The sequence below is a fragment of the Telmatherina bonti genome, assembly GCF_933228915.1.
Source record: "Telmatherina bonti genome assembly, chromosome: 13".
In the NCBI taxonomy this organism is placed as follows: Eukaryota; Metazoa; Chordata; class Actinopteri; order Atheriniformes; family Telmatherinidae; genus Telmatherina; species Telmatherina bonti.
This window is the reverse complement of record NC_136611.1, coordinates 21,513,209-21,533,467: the sequence shown is the minus strand read 5'-3', so window position 1 is coordinate 21,533,467 and position 20,259 is coordinate 21,513,209. Positions and strand designations below refer to the sequence as shown.

General features: G+C 37.7%; 1 protein-coding gene across 2 annotated transcripts in view; it reads left to right on the top strand.

Annotated features, from left to right (window-relative positions):
- LOC306763971 (EGF-like repeat and discoidin I-like domain-containing protein 3) overlaps positions 1-20,259 on the top strand; it is a 115,556-nt gene that overhangs the window by 63,808 nt on the left and 31,489 nt on the right. For both annotated transcript variants that reach the window (XM_079250947.1, XM_079250948.1), the window contains exons 5-7: positions 6,294-6,475; positions 19,142-19,297; positions 20,025-20,169. In XM_079250947.1, coding sequence (XP_079107073.1) covers positions 6,294-6,475; positions 19,142-19,297; positions 20,025-20,169 — 483 coding nt within the window. The remainder of the gene's footprint in view (positions 1-6,293; positions 6,476-19,141; positions 19,298-20,024; positions 20,170-20,259) is intronic.

Below are 20,259 nucleotides of genomic sequence, written 5' to 3'. Positions count from 1 at the left end.
TCAAAGTGATCAAGTATCATATTCTTTTCTGTAAACATTTACAACTGTCAGGTTGTGTGTCTCATACCTTTGCTGAGGTGCAGTTACACATAACTATGCCAGCGTTACACTGGCCACTTTGCATTCTGATAAAATATTTAAAGTAAAAGCTCTGCTGTACCTACAGAGAGGGATTTTCACTGATAATTTCTGCCTTCTGTCTCAGACTGGAGACATGAGCATTTGTTTAACATTACTAATGGATATTTTTCTATCATACTAGCTGGCTCAGAGATTTGAAGGATGGAAAAACTGATAAGTCTTCAAGCACATCATCTTCCAGCAGCTTTCTGATAGATATTCACTTTCTTACTTACAGTTGAAAAATGATGAAAATAAATATTTCATGGGAAAAAATGGTTAAACTCAGACACTAAAAGGTCGCTAACACCATATATTAATGATGGGACTTGATTAGAAAATAATCTTATTATTTGCATGGCTTGCAAATAATTAATCTTCATTAATCAGAGTATTTGCCCCGATAAGCAATATTCTTTTTTTCATCCTGGTGGAAGACTAAATCAAATAATATGGACAGATATTAAATTTGTAAACTCCGGCTCTATCAATGTCTGGAAAAATATAATTGATTTCATTTCTATTCAAAACGCAATAAAAACATACAAAATATCCCTGGCTAACACCTAAACTTTACATTAAAATGTCATTTGAAGTATTTTACTAAACAGTTCTAATCATGTTGCAGTACTACTACCTTATTTATGTTTTTGCCTGCAATTTGTGTGAATATACGTCAGTATGTGGCAGTAAGACAGATTATGTTGTGTCTTTAGTCTGGTCATGGAGCAGAGGTGATCTCTCTGACTGCAGCTTAAAGCTGGATGCTGTGTGAAGACCAAGGCTGTGTCTCAATTCGTTAGTGCACTGGAATGCAGTGCATAGTGCACACTACGCACTTTTCTCTGTAGTGCGCACTACGGTGGGTTAGTGCTGTCCCAAATGGAACACTAGACATAGTGCACTAACCGGTAGTGACGAACTCGCATTTGACCACAATTATTCTGCCGCGAAAAGTAAAACAAAGCACTAAATTACGAGAATGAATTTGCTTCTCTCATGAAACTCCATCGCATTAAAGGTGACGAATGATCCTCTTCTGATTGGCTGAACATGAGTTGGTACGTATATTAATTTACTTGTAACGTGTATGACCCGCCTGCATACGTGCCCAGAGTGCGTGGCTATTGCCAGCCTCGATTCATTATTGGCTTATCGTTTCAGAGACAGTTCGTCCCACTTAATTGTTTTTAGGAATTTGTAAAAAATAAATGAACAAATCCAGCAAACATAACTTTATGTATCATATCATCATAAATTATGGCCTACACTAGAGTGATCTATCTCAGTTGTTAACAGTACAAAGCAACATCAGTCTGTCATGTGTCTCTGCATGTCTCCCACATGCTTATTAGTATAATAAAGTGCAAATCAAAACACTAATAAAACAGCTTTTAAATATGCAAAGATATTTTCAGTGTAAAAAAATGTCCTTTATATTAAACACATCTGTTTTAACTGGTATTTACTCTGATGCTGTGCACATTTGGCAACAGGAAACGGATTATAAATGATAATGTAGGGAATGTAATGCTGTAAAGAAGATGCTCAGACACAGGGATGCAGCAAAGTTGTTATTGAAGCATTTTATTGAATCCTTTATTGAATCTCCCCCTGCTTGTAGCAGTCCATCTTCCTCACGACGCTCCTCAGGAAGCCTGTCTGAATCCACCTGCAAGCTCGCTTCAACTGCTGCCTGTCAGAAGCCAGGTGTGTGGAGAGGTCTTTCAGGATCCTAGAGACCAGGTGGAGGTCCATCTTTCAGGATCCTAAAGACCAGGTGGAGGTCCGTCTTTCAGGATCCTAAAGACCAGGTGGAGGTCCGTCTTCCTAAAGGCTCTGGAAGGAGGTGAAGTACGTCCACCGTCTTCCACAACATCTGCATGAGCAACGCGACCTTCTGGAGCCAGATGATGATGATGAAGATGTCAGGAGGGCAGCTGGGGAACAACCAGCAGGAGAACCAGCAGCATCTCCAGGAACCGTCAGTGAGGCTGATGAGAGGCAGAAGATGGCAATGATGTGTTACTCCCCAGATCATGATTGCATTTATAGCTAAACAATAAATAATTTGGCGAAAGGGAAACAAATTGTGTGTCTCTATATGATGAAGATGTACAATGAACTTCTCTTTACATTTTTCAAATATAATTAAATATTTGTAATGATTAATTTATTACCATAAAGAAAACACACTAAACATTCAGTAAATATTACATGACACCAACTGCAACTTAAACTAAACTAACACACACACACACACACACACACAATCGATCGATTTTCAATCCAGGACAGATGAGGTGGAGCCATGTAAAAGAAAGTTACACACCTCACACTTTGCATTCTAATAATCAAACCAACTAAATTCACTACTATGTTTATGTTATATCTATATTTTCTCATTCAGTCTCAGCAGTACAGATCTGACGATACGATGCAGATTTATGGCATCAGTGGTAACCATAGTAACGGACCGCTCTCTAAAAACTGGCGCTATATCGGTATTAATAGTTTACGTTATAAAAACCACAATATTTCATCTGGACGTTCAACAAGGATGAATGAACATACAGAACCTATAACAATCATCATTTATAACACATATAACCTGTATATGTCCACTACAGCGGATAAAAACAGCTAACAGTGTGCTAACTACTGAGCCTGACAAATGGTCAGATCCATAACTGTCGTCAGGGATATATTAGCAGGCTGCAGTATACATCACAATCATAACGGAATAATTTAATACTTACATTTATACAAATGAATCCTCGCCTGAACCGGCGTTAAACTCCGCCATTATTTACCTGGTAAACTTATGAAAAGTCCATCCTCTTCCGCTACGTCAGCAAAATGGTGTTGATTTAGTGCGCGAAGTGTCCATCGTTCCACACTGCATTTATGGGCGGGTTTAAGGCAGCATCCGGGTACTTTCAGTGCACTGAGTTTTTTGCACAAAAGTCAGTGTAAACGCACTACACACTGAAAAATAGTGTGCGAAGTAGTGTTAGTGCGCTGATTGAGACACAGCCCAAGCTTCTAATGTTCTTCTGGATGGGGAGGAGTTTTCATAGCAGCTTCTGCTTTTAGCTGAGAAGAGTAAATGATATGTGCTTTCACATTATTTGCCAGCAGTCTTCAATAACACCAAAAACTGCCGCTAGACGTGTTGATAGATGCTATAGGGGTATGAAAAACTGCTAAATGTAGGACCGAAGTGCTAAGTTTTTAGCGCAAGTCTACAGTGTGCAGTGTGGTACCAATGAATCAGGAAATTCTGAACAAACGTTCCGCGATTAAGTGCTTTTCTCTAATAATTTAATCAAAATTAATGCGCTAAAATCCCACCTCCAATACATGTATATATCAACGGGAAGTTATTAGAGCAAGTATTTAATATAAAATTCACGGTGGATTACAGTTCTGCTTTATTGAATACATTAGGGTTTTGAAAAATCTCATTAACTTCCATACATTTGTTTTAAACTTCATTGTTTTTAACAGATTTTAGAAGTTTAACAATAGAGGCAATATTTTTTTAGCAGGACTAAATGAAGCCAAGCCTTTTGATGTCAGAAAATCTGAAGCCTCTCTGATTTCCAGCAGAAGGCCAGTGTGTCCACCTACTCTGTTCTGGAAGCACTGAGTCACATTCAAGAAAAGCTAGTGAAGCAGGAGTGATTTACCATGCTTGAATATATGAACACATCTCTGTCAGTACACAAAGTTACACACACATATATTCTCTTTGCTCTCTCCCAGCCTGCACTAGATCCTCCCTGGACCGTCCTCAGACATTACTCAATGTCTCCCTGACTCCCTGTTGACTAGAACCCCACTGTTTTAACAGCTGGATAAGTTGTGCTAGGGTTGTTTTCATTGTTCCATTCTTTCCTGACTCTTGGCATTCCTGCGTTGTGAAAGTCTTCTCACAGCACTCAGCGCTGCCAGTTTCATTGTCTGCTAGTGTGTGTGTGTGTGTGTGTGTGTGTGCGCGCACCTTTTCTGACTGTGTGTCAGCACTGAGTTTGAACTGCTCAGTTATTATGTTTAAACGGTAAAGGCGGCATCTCAGCTTTCAAGTGGCCATTGCTTGAGGCTTCCCCTAAAGGCACAGACACAGTTTAGGCACAGTTTGCAGTTCAGTCGGCATAAGCAAGCTGCGGCGTTGACTGAAGTCTGAGCTCGACCTGGCCTCATTCTTTTGGGACACTTTGAAATTTTCTCAGCTTTTCCTATTTCATAGGTTTATACACATCTGCTCAATATACAAAGATGCATCTTTTTCATGAAGCCACCATAATGTTGGATGCCATATTGCAGGTTGCCATGGAAACATTTAAATGTATCATGCTGACATAACTTTGTCATTTGGCTGTAGGCTGTAATGTGAGTTAAGTTTTCCCAGTGAGTGTATGTTGCTGTGTAACCTTATTTATTATTTATTTAATCTAATAAATCAGATTGACTTGAAATCATGTGAATGTTGCTGGGAAAGGATTACAGTAAAGCCCACAATAGATGCAGTTACACAGTTTTTCCAGCAGTTGCAATGAGGTTAAAAAAATGTCTCATGCTATAATCTGTTGCAGGGTGTCCAAAGTGAGTTCTTGAGAGCCACTGTCCTGGTGGTTTTTATTGCATTCCTGCTTCAACACATGAAACAAATGAAATGGATTCAACAGCCTGTAAAGTTCTGCATCATTTTGAGGCAGGTGTGTTGGAAAAGGGACGCATGGAAATCTGCAAGATTGTGGCTTTTGAGAACTGGAATTTTGGGACCCCTGATCTATTGCATTTATGTTAACTCTTTACTCAACTTAATGACAAATTAAGATTTAATAATGTACTCTAAATAATCCAGCACATTGCCAGTGAAGCTTTGGGGCTGTTTATGGTTTGAGCTGGAGTTTGGGCTAGTTGACATGCAGCAAACACAACATGACTGTATCAGAGTAGTATGGTAGCTAAATCCTTCCTTCTAAATATCACAAAGTGTGCAGCTTAAATTGCAAACCAATCTTTAGTGAATGAGATGGATATTACAAGGAAAGGTTTGCATAATAAAGAGCCGGGAAGAGGCAGTTTCATTAGAGATGCACAGCTCTGTAACACACTTAGTTCAGGCTGAAGGAATCTGCACAAGTTTAGACACACCTCATTCAATTTTTAATGGCAATGTGCCACAGCTGTTTTAAACAACAGCTCAAGAGTTTGGATGTTATATTGGCACACCACAGTTCCTCAGTCACGAAGCCTTAGCACTGGTTTTATGTAATAAAATGCTACATTGTGGAATGTGCTACTTTAAACATACATGACCAAGCTGGATAGTGTCTTTCAAGTTTTTTTTCTTTTACTGGAAGAAGAAAAGGTTGCAGAATACCTGATTCCTTATTTTTATCAACCTTGCCAGAATGCCTTACTGCAGGCATATTCTAAAATGGATCTGATATGAATGGACATGGCAATTAGGATTAACTGGATAAACAAATTGCTTAGAGGAAGGACAGAGCTTTTATGTAAAGATATCCTTCTTTTACTTCTTTCCTTTAATGTCACAGCCGCTGAGGTACTTAAAGCTGTTACAAAGCCTGTTGACTCTGGGAAGAATGCTTAGCCAGGAGTGGCCACAGCTCTTTAGGAGAAAGCCTGGGGGCTCTGTTTCCGAAAGAAGAGATGGAGAAATAACTTTTAAAAAGTCTATCATTTGTGGTTTATATCCAAACCAACAGTCCTCTTGTCGACAGCTTTGACTTAAAATGTTTTCTTTCACTTTGGAAATACGAGGAGCCACATTGTTATGAGACGGAAAAGAAGAAATCAGGGTCAACATAACTTTTATGTCAAATAAGAGTTAGGAGCAAAAAATGTACAAACAATCCACAAAGAGTAGAAGGAAAATTGCAGTTCAAATGACCATGTCTGATACGGTGCAAAAACAGGAATCTGTGATTTACTGGGACTCAGGTGAACAGGTATACAACTGCAAAGTGGAGACATTACAGAGTGGAACAAAACATAACATGGATGAAAAGATCTGTGACCCTATAGCTTGAGTCTTGCTGGTATGTTCGAAAATTCATGTGAATTCCATAGACTGAATTGCACACATTTTTGAGTGTTTTGAAGGGTTCATCTGTCTCTTTTCCTCTCTCTTCACTCAGAATGCTCTGGCCCGCTGGGCATGGAGGGCGGTATAATCTCCAACCAACAGATAACAGCCTCTTCCACCCACCGTGCTCTCTTTGGCTTGCAGAAGTGGTACCCATACTTTGCACGCCTCAACAAGAAGGGCCTGGTCAATGCCTGGACTGCTGCCGAAAATGACAGATGGCCGTGGATGCAGGTACAGCAGAGTCACAGCACAGGCAACATGCAAAGCCGGCCACGGCCAGATAAAACTAAATTAAGACTCAGATAGTCTTAATTATTGAGAAATCCTTGTCATTTTGCATCTTTAATATAAAGTTTGTCTTTAATATATTAGTAATTTACAGCATCACATATTTATTTTTCATTCATTCATTATATCCCTTCATAGTGAATTAGAAATGATAAATAAAAATGGGCTTGCTAACTTCCTGGTAGTATGGACAAAACATCAGCAGCTGTGGTGAAATGAGATGAGTAACATAAAAAACATCATTTCAATTTTCAAAAATTGTCAGATGTGTTGCATTTAGTGTTGATTATATAATTTAAATAGTTGTGCCTTTATCTGTTTTAACATTTAGGCCACATATATACACTACATACTCAATAGCTTTGTGTGGTATTGTTTAACATAAAGTAATAAAAAAAGAATTTGTCTGGATGTGCATAAATGTACTTGATGGCACTTATTACTGTCGCTTCCTGACATCCCTGTTTGCTGGGTAGATGTCCTCATGGTAACATGCACGGATTTGATGAAAACTGAGCACAATTTAAACATGTATTAGGCTACACTTAGCAAAGGAAACTGATTTCTGTATGCTTAAATGGAAGATTTATACAAATTTGCGTAATTTTTTATGTCATTACTACATTGCATAGTACAGCTCTCATGTGGTGTCCATTTTGCAAAAATTGCATTTCTGGCTTCATAATATAACTTAAGTTGTAAAAGAATTTTGATCTTAACACTACATTTTGTGATAACACAACATTGCAGCACAGCACTTATTATGATTTTTGTACAAATTCAATTGTTGTACACAATATTTGAATTATTTATAGTTGTAATTATGTCCTTGATGTGTAAATTGTGATTTGCAATTTTTTGGATAATCAAGAGAGACATTTCCATCAGTAGTGTAGTTATAATAATTCTCATGTAAAATTCACTGACTCTATTTGGTCACACACAGGAGTGCTTCTATAACCAGCTTCAGGGCATTTTTCTGGTACATATAATTGTGATTTTAGAGAAGAAAAAAAAGTCCACATTTATAGCAGCAGTTGATACATTAAAATCTCCTCCTTCTCAGGGTTTGTTAGAGTTAACTTTCATACCGTGCCGTTAGGCAGTGCTTATTGTCAAAGAGCAACATAAACAGATCGATAAAATTTATTCCCTACACGTTGCATCTCTTGATTCTGGCCTCACAAGTCCTGCAATGTCCCAGATGCCGCTGTGTTTAATGTTGGGTCTAGCTGAATTGTAGCCCTAAGAATGTCTTTAGTAGATTTCACTATACAAGACAATGATTGAAGTGATGATAATGGCACTTGCTTGCCTGAGGTGTACACAAACCAATGAATAAGATTGTATTTATTCCCTTATTAGTACAGAACACAGTGTCAAAGATGAAAGCTGGAGCAGTTTCTGTATCATGTGAAGTTATTGTATGTAATAAACAAAAGAATAGATAGAATCCTTGCACAATAGAGTGTGAAGGGGAAATGATTTAGATCTGTATCACTGCATTTTGTTATGCTGAGTATTCTGTCTAATTACCAATCAAATTACAGGATGATTAGAAAGACATTACATGAATATCAGCCTTCATTCGGCCAGATGGGATCCAGTATGTTTAAAGGAAGCTTGGCAATGACCACTGCAGTTAGTTCTGACAGTGAATTTAAGAGTTGGAAGCGTGATAATATGATGATTCACAAATGCAAAATGCAACAGAGTGAACAAAATAACACAAATAACATCTGATAACACAGCTCACATGCTGTGCAAAGTTGAAATAGCATGTTTGTGTGTGTTTAACCAAAATTAAGCACTGAGAACCTTTGTGAAGCTACAATCAGAGAACATGGAAAACTGTTTTATTTATTAGTGTGGATGACTGGAATTTTTCAGCCTGGGTATAATATGTCTTACTCTTGTGTCACATGTGTCATGACATACAGCAAGCTATGATGCATGTTGTTGTCAGATGCACAATACGCAGACAGTGAACCATGAAAGACAGATAATAGAAAAACATACTACCCTGCCACGGTATAATAGAGAAAGAGAAGCTGCATTTAACAGCAAGGGGAAACCTGATTTGTAAAACTAAATAAATAAATAAATAGAAATAAATTGATAAGGAAAAGGGAACAGGAGCATGGCACATGGAGAAGGTTGAGAGAACGGTACATAAAACATTCAAGCTGTGTGCTTGCTGTGTGTTTGACTTTAATGATGCCACGTGGGATGTTGCGCGGGAAGCTGTTGGCATTGTGTGTTTCTACAGAGGGCCCGGATAATTGGGATGTGAGTACAGAGGTGTACAGGCATGTCAGTGTTTTGGCATTAAGCTAAGAAGTCACTGGTGTGCCTTTGTAGTGTGGAGGGATGTGGTTTGACTTTTTGGATGTCTGTCATGCAAAACATGTTTATACTGACATATGACAACCCCATCATGGTCAGATTTTTCTGGCTATTTTCATGATTTTATTCTGTTACAGAGCTCTGAGCGTTTGTCAGCCTGCCCAATGCAAGATGCTTTTACCTGAACCTCAACAATGCATCAATCCTAAACAAACATAGAATAGCATTCTTTGAATAATACATCACAGGGATTCAAAGGATGCAAACATTAAAGATGTGCTGTGTTTATGTTGGTTTTTGGGCTTGTGATTTGTGTGTATGCATGAGCTTGCCACTGTTCCCACTTATGCACTTTGAGAATGTTCAACACCCCTCACCACATCTAGCGCACACATAAAATTGCATTTGAACACCCAAGGGAAATATGCAGTCGGCCTCCCCAATATCAGCTAGATATAGCTTCAGTCAGCCGTGTTGAAAGAATGAAACAATACAAATCACTTGTGAAGGTTAAGCAGGCCTGTACATGTTTTAATGGCTGTTATGAAGTTAATGGCGTATTGTTTGTTTTAAACAAAAAACAAAATTTTATAAGTTTTATTTTATCATACAGTCTGTCTATTTTTTCTATTCAGTTGTTCTTTTGATTTTTTTGTTATTACAAAGACAAAGAACAACAACAAATACAACATGATTTCCCCTTAGAATTTTAATTTTCTTTTCAATTTTCTTTTCCTTTTTTTTTTTACTTTATGTTTGGATGCAGATCTCCATCTACATGGGTACATTTGTCAGCATTTCGATTTATAGGACCAGATTCACTCAGCTACAATGCAGAAGTGTTGATGGGCATGCCAGAAATTATGTATCTGTATTTGTGAAACAAATACAGCTACTTTGTCTATGATGGTCATTTGCCAACAGCAATTAATCTTGTTTGTTGTAAAAAAAAAAAAAAGAAATACACACAGATCCTTAAAATGTATTTATTAGTTGGAACATATTTGAGCTGTGCTGGTTTGCTCTGACGAGAAGTGGCTGCTTTTCCAGCCTAATTGATTAAATTAAATTTCTCTCACACGTAAGTATGATTTAATCATATTCATTATTTTAATAATTTTTAAATTTCAGTGTTTGCTATGGTACAGGATGATGGACAAAAGAGTGAGGCTGTTAATAAGTTATTAAATCCTAATGTGCTGCAGTAACAAGATATCTGAACAAACCTAAACACCCATTCATTTTCCAACCTACTCTCCACCCCCTTAGTGTTGCAACAGGCTGCTTAGCCACCTGCTTTTTTTTAATGCATAAAAAGCATTTATGCCAGTAGCATTTTCTGTCCCAGTGGGTTATTTTTCCTGTCTGGTTCGCTTTTCTTCTGTCATTCCACCTTCAATATTTAAACATTCTGCAAGCTACTTTTGCTAATACATAACCCTGACAAGCCTTTTTTTTTAATCACAGTTAACTTGCTAATCAGCATGGCATTACCTGTGTAAGTCCTTCCAATACACGGGCACACTTAGTACTGCGAGCAATAACCTGATTTGAACTGTAATTAATTCATTAGTCTTTACAGCTCTGTTCTGGTGGCCATCTGTAAGGCAACTGTGGCTCTGCCTGTAGAGAAGGTTGTCCCAGTCTCTGGCACCTTTACGTGCCAAAGTGTCCTTGGGCAAGCTTTTGAAGACAAATCTGTTCCTAAAGGCAAGCAAGCTCCTTTCAACACAGTTGGTGTACATGTGTTAAATGGGTGGATGAAAACACAGCAAGGTGCTTTGAGTGGTGCTGGAAATAAAGAAAGATTAATACAAGATTATTGGCCATGCCATGATGTATCTAATCGGAACACAATTACATTATTGAAAGGTCATAAGAAAAACATCCTGTTTGAGAATTAATGGAAATATGGCTTCATGATTATCTACATGTTCAAGTAGTGCTTTTTCTGTATTCAGATAAAAGAGACCTTGGTTCATAGGTTGGTTCAAGGACATTAGTTATAGACTTTACAGTTATACTGGAAAGCCTTCTAGACTTCTGATCACAGTGTACAAAAGAGTATATCTTCATGGTTGTAATACTTGTGATTTCTATGTGCATAAGTGTGTTTGCACATGTCCAAAGGCTATTATGTTAGACCTTTTTTTATTTTTTCCTTGGCTGGAACTGCAGCCTACAATTAAATTCCCTATTGACTGTACTGTTGATCATTTTGTTGATGAATTGATTATCCATTATGTCTGCTAAATGTCAGGAAACTGAAAAACAGCCATTACAATACCTCAGAGCCAAGATGTCTTTTATTGATGATGTGTTTTAGCTGTCCTCATTACAAATAAATCAAGTTTGGTTCTGACATTTATGTTTTATGGCACTTTGCTATAAATCTAAATGAAAATATAAATGCACAGAGCAGAACTCCCTGCTTTGTTTATAGGTATAGATCACTGCAGCCTAAATGAGTTTGTGTTATTTTTTGTCATTACATTTTGATCAGCAAGTATCAGGACAAAATGCATCAGAAGCACTGTGGTTAGAGTGGAAAGTAACTACGTAGTTACTCTGACGTTACAAATATATACATGCTGTTTTTGGTTTTTTTGGGGTTTTTTTTTAAGGTTAATAGTAAAACAAGTTGAAGTGGACAATTTATTTCTTATAGTCAGCTATCTTTTTTATGTTTAAGATCAGAAGTCATTTGATGTAAAAACTCTTTTACTCTTTTGTAAAAACACAGTTTACCGGGAGAACTATATACTGAAGTCTTTTATGCATGTTTGAAAAGAAAAGGAGTTGAAAGAGTCAGAGGGTAAGAGTTCACTTTAAAATCTGTTTTTGTGTCTGCAGAAAACTCAGCACAAATCTAAGGTATTGCATTTATCAGTTTGCTTGCTGTGATGCACTGTATATATATATATATATATATATATATATATATATATATATATATATATATTATAATTGCCAGCCTAGTGCTGGGCTAATGAAGTGTTGCCGGTAATGCTAGGTCTGACGCGCCTGGCGGCTATGTTTACCTGTTGCTTCTCCGTGTCCATCAAAAAAGGGAAATCCAGAGGCCATTAGAAAGGTATCAAAACAGTGCGATCTTTATTTTATCATCCCAAGTTAAAATCCACAAATCAGGAGAGCATATATGAAATAACTCCGCCGAAGCGGTCAAAAACCTGTGCGCCCTTCCGGGTCAACACCTGCCCCCACCTCATTGGCACTTACCAATATAGATATGGTGACAGCGCCACCCAGTGCACAGTACATGAACCCCATTAAATTAATTCATTTCATTATACATATTTGGCTCCTATATATATATTATATTATGCTCCCACATTGAACCCCTATATTTTGACTAAGTTGTACAATTTATAAAATTTGCTCTCGTTTTTATTTCTGAGTGTAATATCAGAATACCTTTGTGCATCTCAAGCTATGCTTCTGCATTTGAATTTTCTTGTTGACACGCATACATGTAATAATAAAAGTTCACATAATGAAGACGCTTGGTATGATGTCTCACTTAAACCGAAGGATGCATCTTTAATATCACTGAAGTGAGAGGTGTGCATTGCTCAGTGTTCACTGAAACTTTGAAGGATTGGCCCCAATTACCCTAGTGGTCTTTCTATTACAGTGTTTCTAATTATTCTAAGTACTTGTACCAGTGGAAAAAATGAAGACAAAAGAAGAAATGCTATGATTGTAGTACGGTTCATTGGAGCTTTAACAGAGCTCCTCATGTGGAATTACAATGGCATGGTTGGATTAAGCTAGTAAAACAAAAATACCTGTGATTTAGTCTGGTATGAATGGAAATCAGTTTAAGCCTTAAGATAATTATTTTCCATTATTAGATAAAAAATAAACAGGCCTAAGGAATTATTTTTGTCCTTTTAAAGATTTGCTGCCGTTTTCAGTGAAATACAACAGATCATAGTATTAGACTGGCTTTAAAATAAAGTTTCAAACACATTTAACTTAAGAGCCTATTCACAGATTCCATTTAAATTAGTTTCTTTCACTGATTTCCCTTTTTCTGGTTGATTACTTCAACCTGTGTAACTGCAGCTTGTCAGTTCTGCTGCAACAGAGGTCTTAACAGTTGCTTTCATTTTCTTTTTTAAGTCAGAGGGTTGACGATTACATCTTTCTTTTTACTTTTTTATTTTTATTTTTTTTTATTTTTATATAGGTATTGGTGTAAATGTGGCACCAAAAATATTTTCCCTTCGTAGCTGTTAAAAGTAAAGAACAAGTCTTTCGTGCTGAGGACACATTAGCTTGACTACTCTAAAGCTAAAAATAATCTTTTTAAAATTCTTCTTTTGTCTTTTTTCTGTATGAAAACTTACTTTATGTGTGCCCATATGTGCAGCTTTAAAGGCTTTAATGGAAAGAAGCAAGGCTTTATTGTCTTATATCTTGGATATGTTTCAAATAATTAGTTGTTTACCTTTCTATCATGAGAGATGTTGTGGTTGCATTATTTAAACTGTCAATGGTTGTGAAGCAACACGGAGATGGATGTTGGGGCTGTACATGTTTGATGATGGCAAAGGCCACAACCACAATTTCAAGATAGATTCACAGTGTAATGCTGAAAGCTGCCTTTCCATCAGTTTGAAGCTTTCTGAATGTGAATACTGTGTATGAGTAACCCCACATGGCACGGCTCCTTAGTCACCAACTTTGGTCACAGTGAGGTGAGCTGTCGTCAACCATCATCTGTCATCTCATTTTTCTACAAGCTCACTGGAATTACAAAGCGAGTGGCACTCCTTTGAACTAGCAGTGACAGATTGTGAGCAGAGACTGTGTAACATTCAACAAAGATCTCTCAATTCTGCACAAGTCATATAATTGGAGGCGGACTTTTAAGTTTTTGTTTGAGCTCTGTTGGTCTTGAAAAAGGATACAGTGTGATGAAGAGAAAATGTGTGCACCTAAGCAAGACACACAAAACATACAATCTCAGCATTGAGAGGGCATTACGCTCTGGTGTGTGCTATATTTGTATAATTTCATGTTCTATAAAATATGTAGTCTAACAAAAAAAGCTAAAAATAAACGCCAAGGACTATTTATTTCAGGTCAGGTCTCACTTGAAAGCTGCAAATTTAGCATTATGAATACATACCAATAGGATACTGGTGTGAACAGAAAAATGGAAGTCTTTAATAACAGTTTCAATATCAAGCAAGAAAAATAAGACTAACAGTTGATTAATTATATGTGAATAGATTTTCTGCAGTGAATTAGACAGGGGTCTTCTCTTTACTGCCCAGTTGCTCTGCTCGGACATTCGTTGAACACCACCATAACAATGTTATTTGTTGTAATGATGAGATTAAGTTGGTTAATATAGTTTCATTTGGTTCATTTGTTTCACCCAATACCAAGTTTGTGGTTACATTAAATCATCTCACCAGCTGCTATTGTGGTTGTGGTCTTCTGCGGTTTCTGGCTAAACATGCTTGGCATGCATCAGGCATTCGTACAGTGTAGTCTTTGAAAATCTTTGCCCAGTTAATAATAATAATAATAATAATAATAAAAAATCTGTGTTGTTATTATTATTATTATTATTATTATTATTATTATTTTCTTATCAATTTAATTTATTTCCTTTCCTTGATGCTGGCGATAAAGTTTAATTAGGATGCAATTCAATGTACTTTTGTCTCTTAACTGTCACAGAAACTAACAACCCATGTGTCAAATTTGAAGCACATGCCTGTTTGCAGAACTAGTTTGTCCAAGTCGTGCACTATCTGCTGATAAGTGGAATTATATCATTTTCTTTGCCTGATTTCTGCTATAACTGTGTTTCAGCAAATTTCTGCTTATCTTCTTGCGTAATGAAATTTCCCAGTAAGACTTTTAAACATCAGAATCAGGTTTTGTTTGCCAAGTAGATGCAGACGTACAAGGAATCCAACTCCAGCCCGTCATCTCTCTTTTGTTATACAGTATTCACAAGGGTCATACAAAACTAAGCAACAAAGCTTATGATATACTAAAAATGGCACATGATACTTAGAAAGAAACACACACACACGGTATAAATACAAATATGGTGACATGTGGTCTGAGTGTGATCAGTGGGTACAAATGTATGCAGTGAAATTGATGCAGCATTTAAATATTGCCTGTCCAAAAAACAAGTAACCAACAAAACAAGTCACACAATTTATTTCATTGAACTGCCTTTAGCTTTGATTAATAATTCGCTGTGGCATCATTTTATATCTTATATTATATCAAGCTTTGTTTCTACCCAGTGTTGCATCAATTTTTACCAAGATCTTATGTTGATAATGGGAGGGTCTGACCACAGTGCAAAGTCTTCTTCAGCACATCCCAAAGATTTCCAATAGGGGGGTAAGGTCTGAACTCTGTGGGGGCCAATCCATGTGTGCAAAAGATGTCTCATACTCCTCAAACCATTTTTCCCCAAATGCCGTCCTGGTATTGTCATCTTGGAATATGCCAGTGATGTCAAGAAAGAAACATCCCGTTGATGGAATGACCTGAAATTTAAAAGTAGTCAGCTGACCTCATTCATTGGACACATAATGTTGTTGAACCTAAGAAATCAGTGACTGATGGCCAAAGGGAAAACAGTTTTTTTGTGTTCGGTAGTGCTGTCATACAATGTGTTGTAGTGTTCGGTTGTGTTTGCCATAGGGAGAGTGCGGAAAGGTTTTGTTTAAGGGTGTGATGGATCAGCAATGATGTCCGCTCCCCATTTTCTGAACAGAGTACAAGTTATAGATGGAGGGCAGTTTGGCACCAATTATTTTCTCTGCAGTGATGATTGTCCTTTCCAATATGCATCTGTCCTGTTGGTGCCTAAGCCAAAGCAGACAATCAGGGGTGTGCAGATAACTAACTGGATGACTGCTGTGTCTGATAACTAACATGATGACTGCTGTAATGACTGACTGGATCAGCAGCTCCTGAGGCAGGTTGAGCCTTCTGAGCTAATATAGGAACTATATCTGCAGGGACTTCCATCTGTGTTGAATGTCCACTTCATATCCTAGGGGATGATGGATCGAAAACACCTGTAAAGTTTTTCACAGTAACCACAGTGTTGCTTAGTAAGTTGGTAGGAGCAGTGTTGGGGTAATCCTCTAGAAGACTATTCTCATCTCAACTGTCTTGAGTTAGTTTAGCACCAGTTTGTTCTGAACACACCAGAGAATCATCTGTTCAACCTTCTATCTGTATACAGACTCATCATGGTAAGGCCAATAACCATTGTGTCATCTGCATATACCATGACCATCAACACCATTCTTTTCTACAGTCATTTAGCAGATGCTTATATCCAACTTACATACGCGCTAATACCCCAATAGGCACATCGGAGTTTGGTGTCTTGCCCAAGGACACTTCGGCACATAGTCAAGGGAAGCCTGGAATTGAACACCCAACTTCCCAGTTACAAGCCGAGCTACAGCCGCCCTGCTACAGCAGGCAGAAATCTGGGTGTAGCCCTGGAGTCAGACCTAAATATTAGCAATCATATTAAGACAAATTACAGCCTTTTATCACAGAAATAAACACATTGGGGACTATAGGGCAGATTTCTCAACAGGAAATCCTGTCTATGTATTGTTCTTTAATAGACTAGACTGCTGCAATGTTGTCCTTACAGATCTCCCTAAAAAGTCCGTTAGACAGCTGCAGTTAGTCCAGAAAGCTGCAGTTTGAGTACTCACTAAGACCAGTAAAGTTGATCAGATTCCTCCAATTCTAAGAGCTTTAAACTGACTTCCTGTCTGACAAAGAACTGACTTCAAAATCCTGCTGTTAGTTTATAAAGCTGGTTTAAGGACCACAATACATTCAAGATCTTCTGGTTTGTTTTGAACCAGCCAGATGCCTTGGCTCATCAGGGTCAAATTAACTTTCTCTCCTGAGAGTCAGAACTGAACATGGTGAGGCAAAGTTCGGTTTTTTATTCTCCTCACATGTGAAACAAACTCTGAGAAATCTGCAGGTCTCAGCTGTTTGAATCAAGGTTAATTTTTTTTTTTTTTAATTTGCTGCTTTTTATCAAAACAACTTAATTCCTCACACTAACTTTGTTCATGCATTTTATCTGCTTTTTCTTAGGTTTTTCTGTCTTTTTTTAAATCTCCTTAATTTCTTTTTAAAGTTTCTTTTTAACGCCTCCTGCATCCTTCTGTAATGCTTTCAGTATTTTTATATAAAGCACCTTAAATTGTGCGTGAAAAGTGCCATACAAATAAACCCGCTATGTCTTGCCATACTTGAAGGGTTGAACAGACAGGATCAGTAGTCAGTGCAGCTGTATGTTGTTTTTTTCCAGCATTACCTGCTGCCTCCTGTCTGTCAGAACTAAACACTTGCATGTGGACGCTTGGATTTTGAGCTGGGTTGGTTTCATGTAAAAGACTTCTGAAATGCTTGTGTTGAACCCTGAGCTAAAGTCTACAAACAGGAGCCTCACATCAGTCCTTGGGGAGTCGGTGGATGTAGTGCGGCTGGTGCAGTCCTATGATAACTGTATCCCCTACTGACTGGTTTTCCCGATGGGCAAACTGCTGGTGATCCAGTAGGGCTTTTATAATGTCCTTAAGGTGCAACAACACCAAACTTTTTATTTCATTTTCTTACTTTTGTTTTTGGGGGTTGGGAGTCATTTATTTGTACTTTTATTTTCAGTATTTCTATTTGTATTTATTTTGATCTCCATTAGCTGTTACAGCTACTCTTCCTGGCGTCCATACAAACAAAATGAAAATGAATGATAGTGATTTCAGAATTTTTAAATATGCTGATAATATAGCCTGTGTCAGTGGGTCTTTTTTCTATTATGTTGACAACTCTGATTATGTTGTTCATGCCTCTAAATGGGAGTTAGCTCTCTGCTAATCAATGTTAGTAAAACCAAAGAGCTAATCTCAAATCCAACAGCTCCACCGACCTCACTGACCCTGTGTAACCAGACAGTAGACACAGTCCAGTGTTTTAAGTATCTGGGTACACACATAGATGGAAAGCTAAGCTTCTCTAACAACAATGAAATAAGTATGGAAGCCAGACAGAAGAGGCTAAACGAGTTTGTGGCCAAAATTTCTTTATGATTTGGACATGTGACTGTAATAAACAGAAACTAATTGAACTGGGTGCTGAAAATGCAGGGAAAGATGACTGGCTCAACAAAGATGAACTTTACAGATCTGGCATACAGAGGAAAGCTCTCTTAAGTAGAAAAGACTTGAACAGCACAAACCGCTGCCAAGCAGCTTATTTCCAGCCATATTATGAAGGATCTTTTTCAAAATTCCTGTGTCCGCAATTTCTTTCAGATCACTCCTAAAATGAAATGGAATCGAATCCAAACCCCATTCTCAGTAAAAACAAAAACTTGCCACATAGTTTTTGTGTAAAATGTCTTCGAAACACACAGATGAGACAGACAGGTAGATTAATGCGTGCAAAAGATAACCTCCTTGGCAGAGGGAAGGATTAGACATAAAACACAACCCTTTCATAGATTGTTTCAGTTGCTCCCCTCGGGGCGGAGCGATAGGGCACTTTTCATGAAGAAAAAGATCTATAAGAGTTTTTTTTTATTCCCAATGCAGTTACTGTAGTTAGCAAACTGCAGTAGCTGATTCATTAGACTGCAGGCTGCATGTGGAAGGTTGACTGTGTTTCAACGTTTAACATTCCTATTGTAGCTGTTGTTAGATGTTTTTATTGCTTATAGTGAAACCAAATAAATTCCCTGTCTTGGTGGGACAATAATTTACTTCTGTCTAATAGAACTATAATTTTCATGAAGCATATTTTTCATGGCTAAAAAGCTGAAAGTCTTTCTTAATTGTGGATAATTGTAGTTGTGTGTATAGTTAGTTAGTTATAATTAAAACTTTGTTTACTCTGAGCGATGTATAGCGCCAATATTGTTTCCAGTTCTTGTCTTTTCCTCTTGTATCCAAAAGTTATTTCATAAAATCACCGTGTAACAGGAGGGTGCACAGGGTTTATATACTGGACATGGAGAATGTGGATTGATTAAATGTTACATTTGATCTCAGACTTTCTGAAGAAGACGGATGGCCCTGACAGAAAAGATACAAGGGGTTGAATTGATTTCCATGACAAGTATGCTCACACAGTTTGTGTCCACAGACATGTTTAATGGGTGAGCCAAAACGTATAAACTACAACTTCCTTGCCTTTTCTTTTCGGACTCTACAGATAAACCTCCAGAGGAGAATGAGGGTCACAGGCCTAATTACCCAGGGTGCAAAGCGAATCGGCAGCCCAGAGTATGTCAAGTCTTACAAAGTAGCCTACAGCGATGATGGGAAGACCTGGAGAACATATAAAGTCAAGGGCAAAGATGAGGATATGGTAAGATGCACATATGGGGGCATGGCTACAAATATGCACATCTGCTGTCACTTACTGCTTGTTACTCTTTGATATATCAACAGAGAAAAGACACTTATACAGATGCACACTTACAGACCAGAGACTAGGCACTTATGTGCATTCAAGGTTAAGGTGGAGGACATGATGAGATGGCTTCTTAATTAGCTCGCACACACGGGGTTCACCCCGCTGCCCCTTACCCCTCTCCACTTTTATGACGCTTAGATTGAATTTTTATACTATTTGTAGATGAGCAGCCACCAAAAAAAAAAAACAATAAATGATCAATTCTGGCTACAAAATAGCCAGATTTAAAAAAAAAAAAACATAATACCAGTTTTTATAATCTACAAATATTTTCATCTTTTTTTTTTTTTTTTTATTTAAGGCAATCTGAAAGAGAGAATGTTTAGGCTTCACTCTGATCTTTCCAGCAGATCTAGTAATGCTATCGCCAATTGTTAGATTGGAACTCTTGCAGGTATCTCTATGAAAGAGGCATTAATTAAAAAAACACCACTATTCTTATGAACTAGCCGGCTCAAATGGTGCAGGAAATTGGCTATATTTCCCAGTAATTCCAGCTCATTGACCTTGAATGACAGCAATTTGTTGAGTGTTGCGTAGACAGCAGCAGACTGTCACATGATAGCAAAGGGATCTGTTTCACCCCCCCCAACTGCTGTTATTTTATCCCTTACAACAGATTTTCAGAGGAAATGTGGATAACAATGCTCCATCGGCCAACTCTTTCACACCTCCCATTGAAGCCCAGTATGTGCGTATTTACCCACAAGTCTGCAGGAGGCACTGCACCTTACGGATGGAGCTGCTTGGCTGTGAGCTAACAGGTGAGTGGTCTTCGCTCACCCAACAGAGTATACTAATCCTCATTTTGATCTGAGAGTTTTCTCTCACTTTGTCACTTATAAAACTAAAGT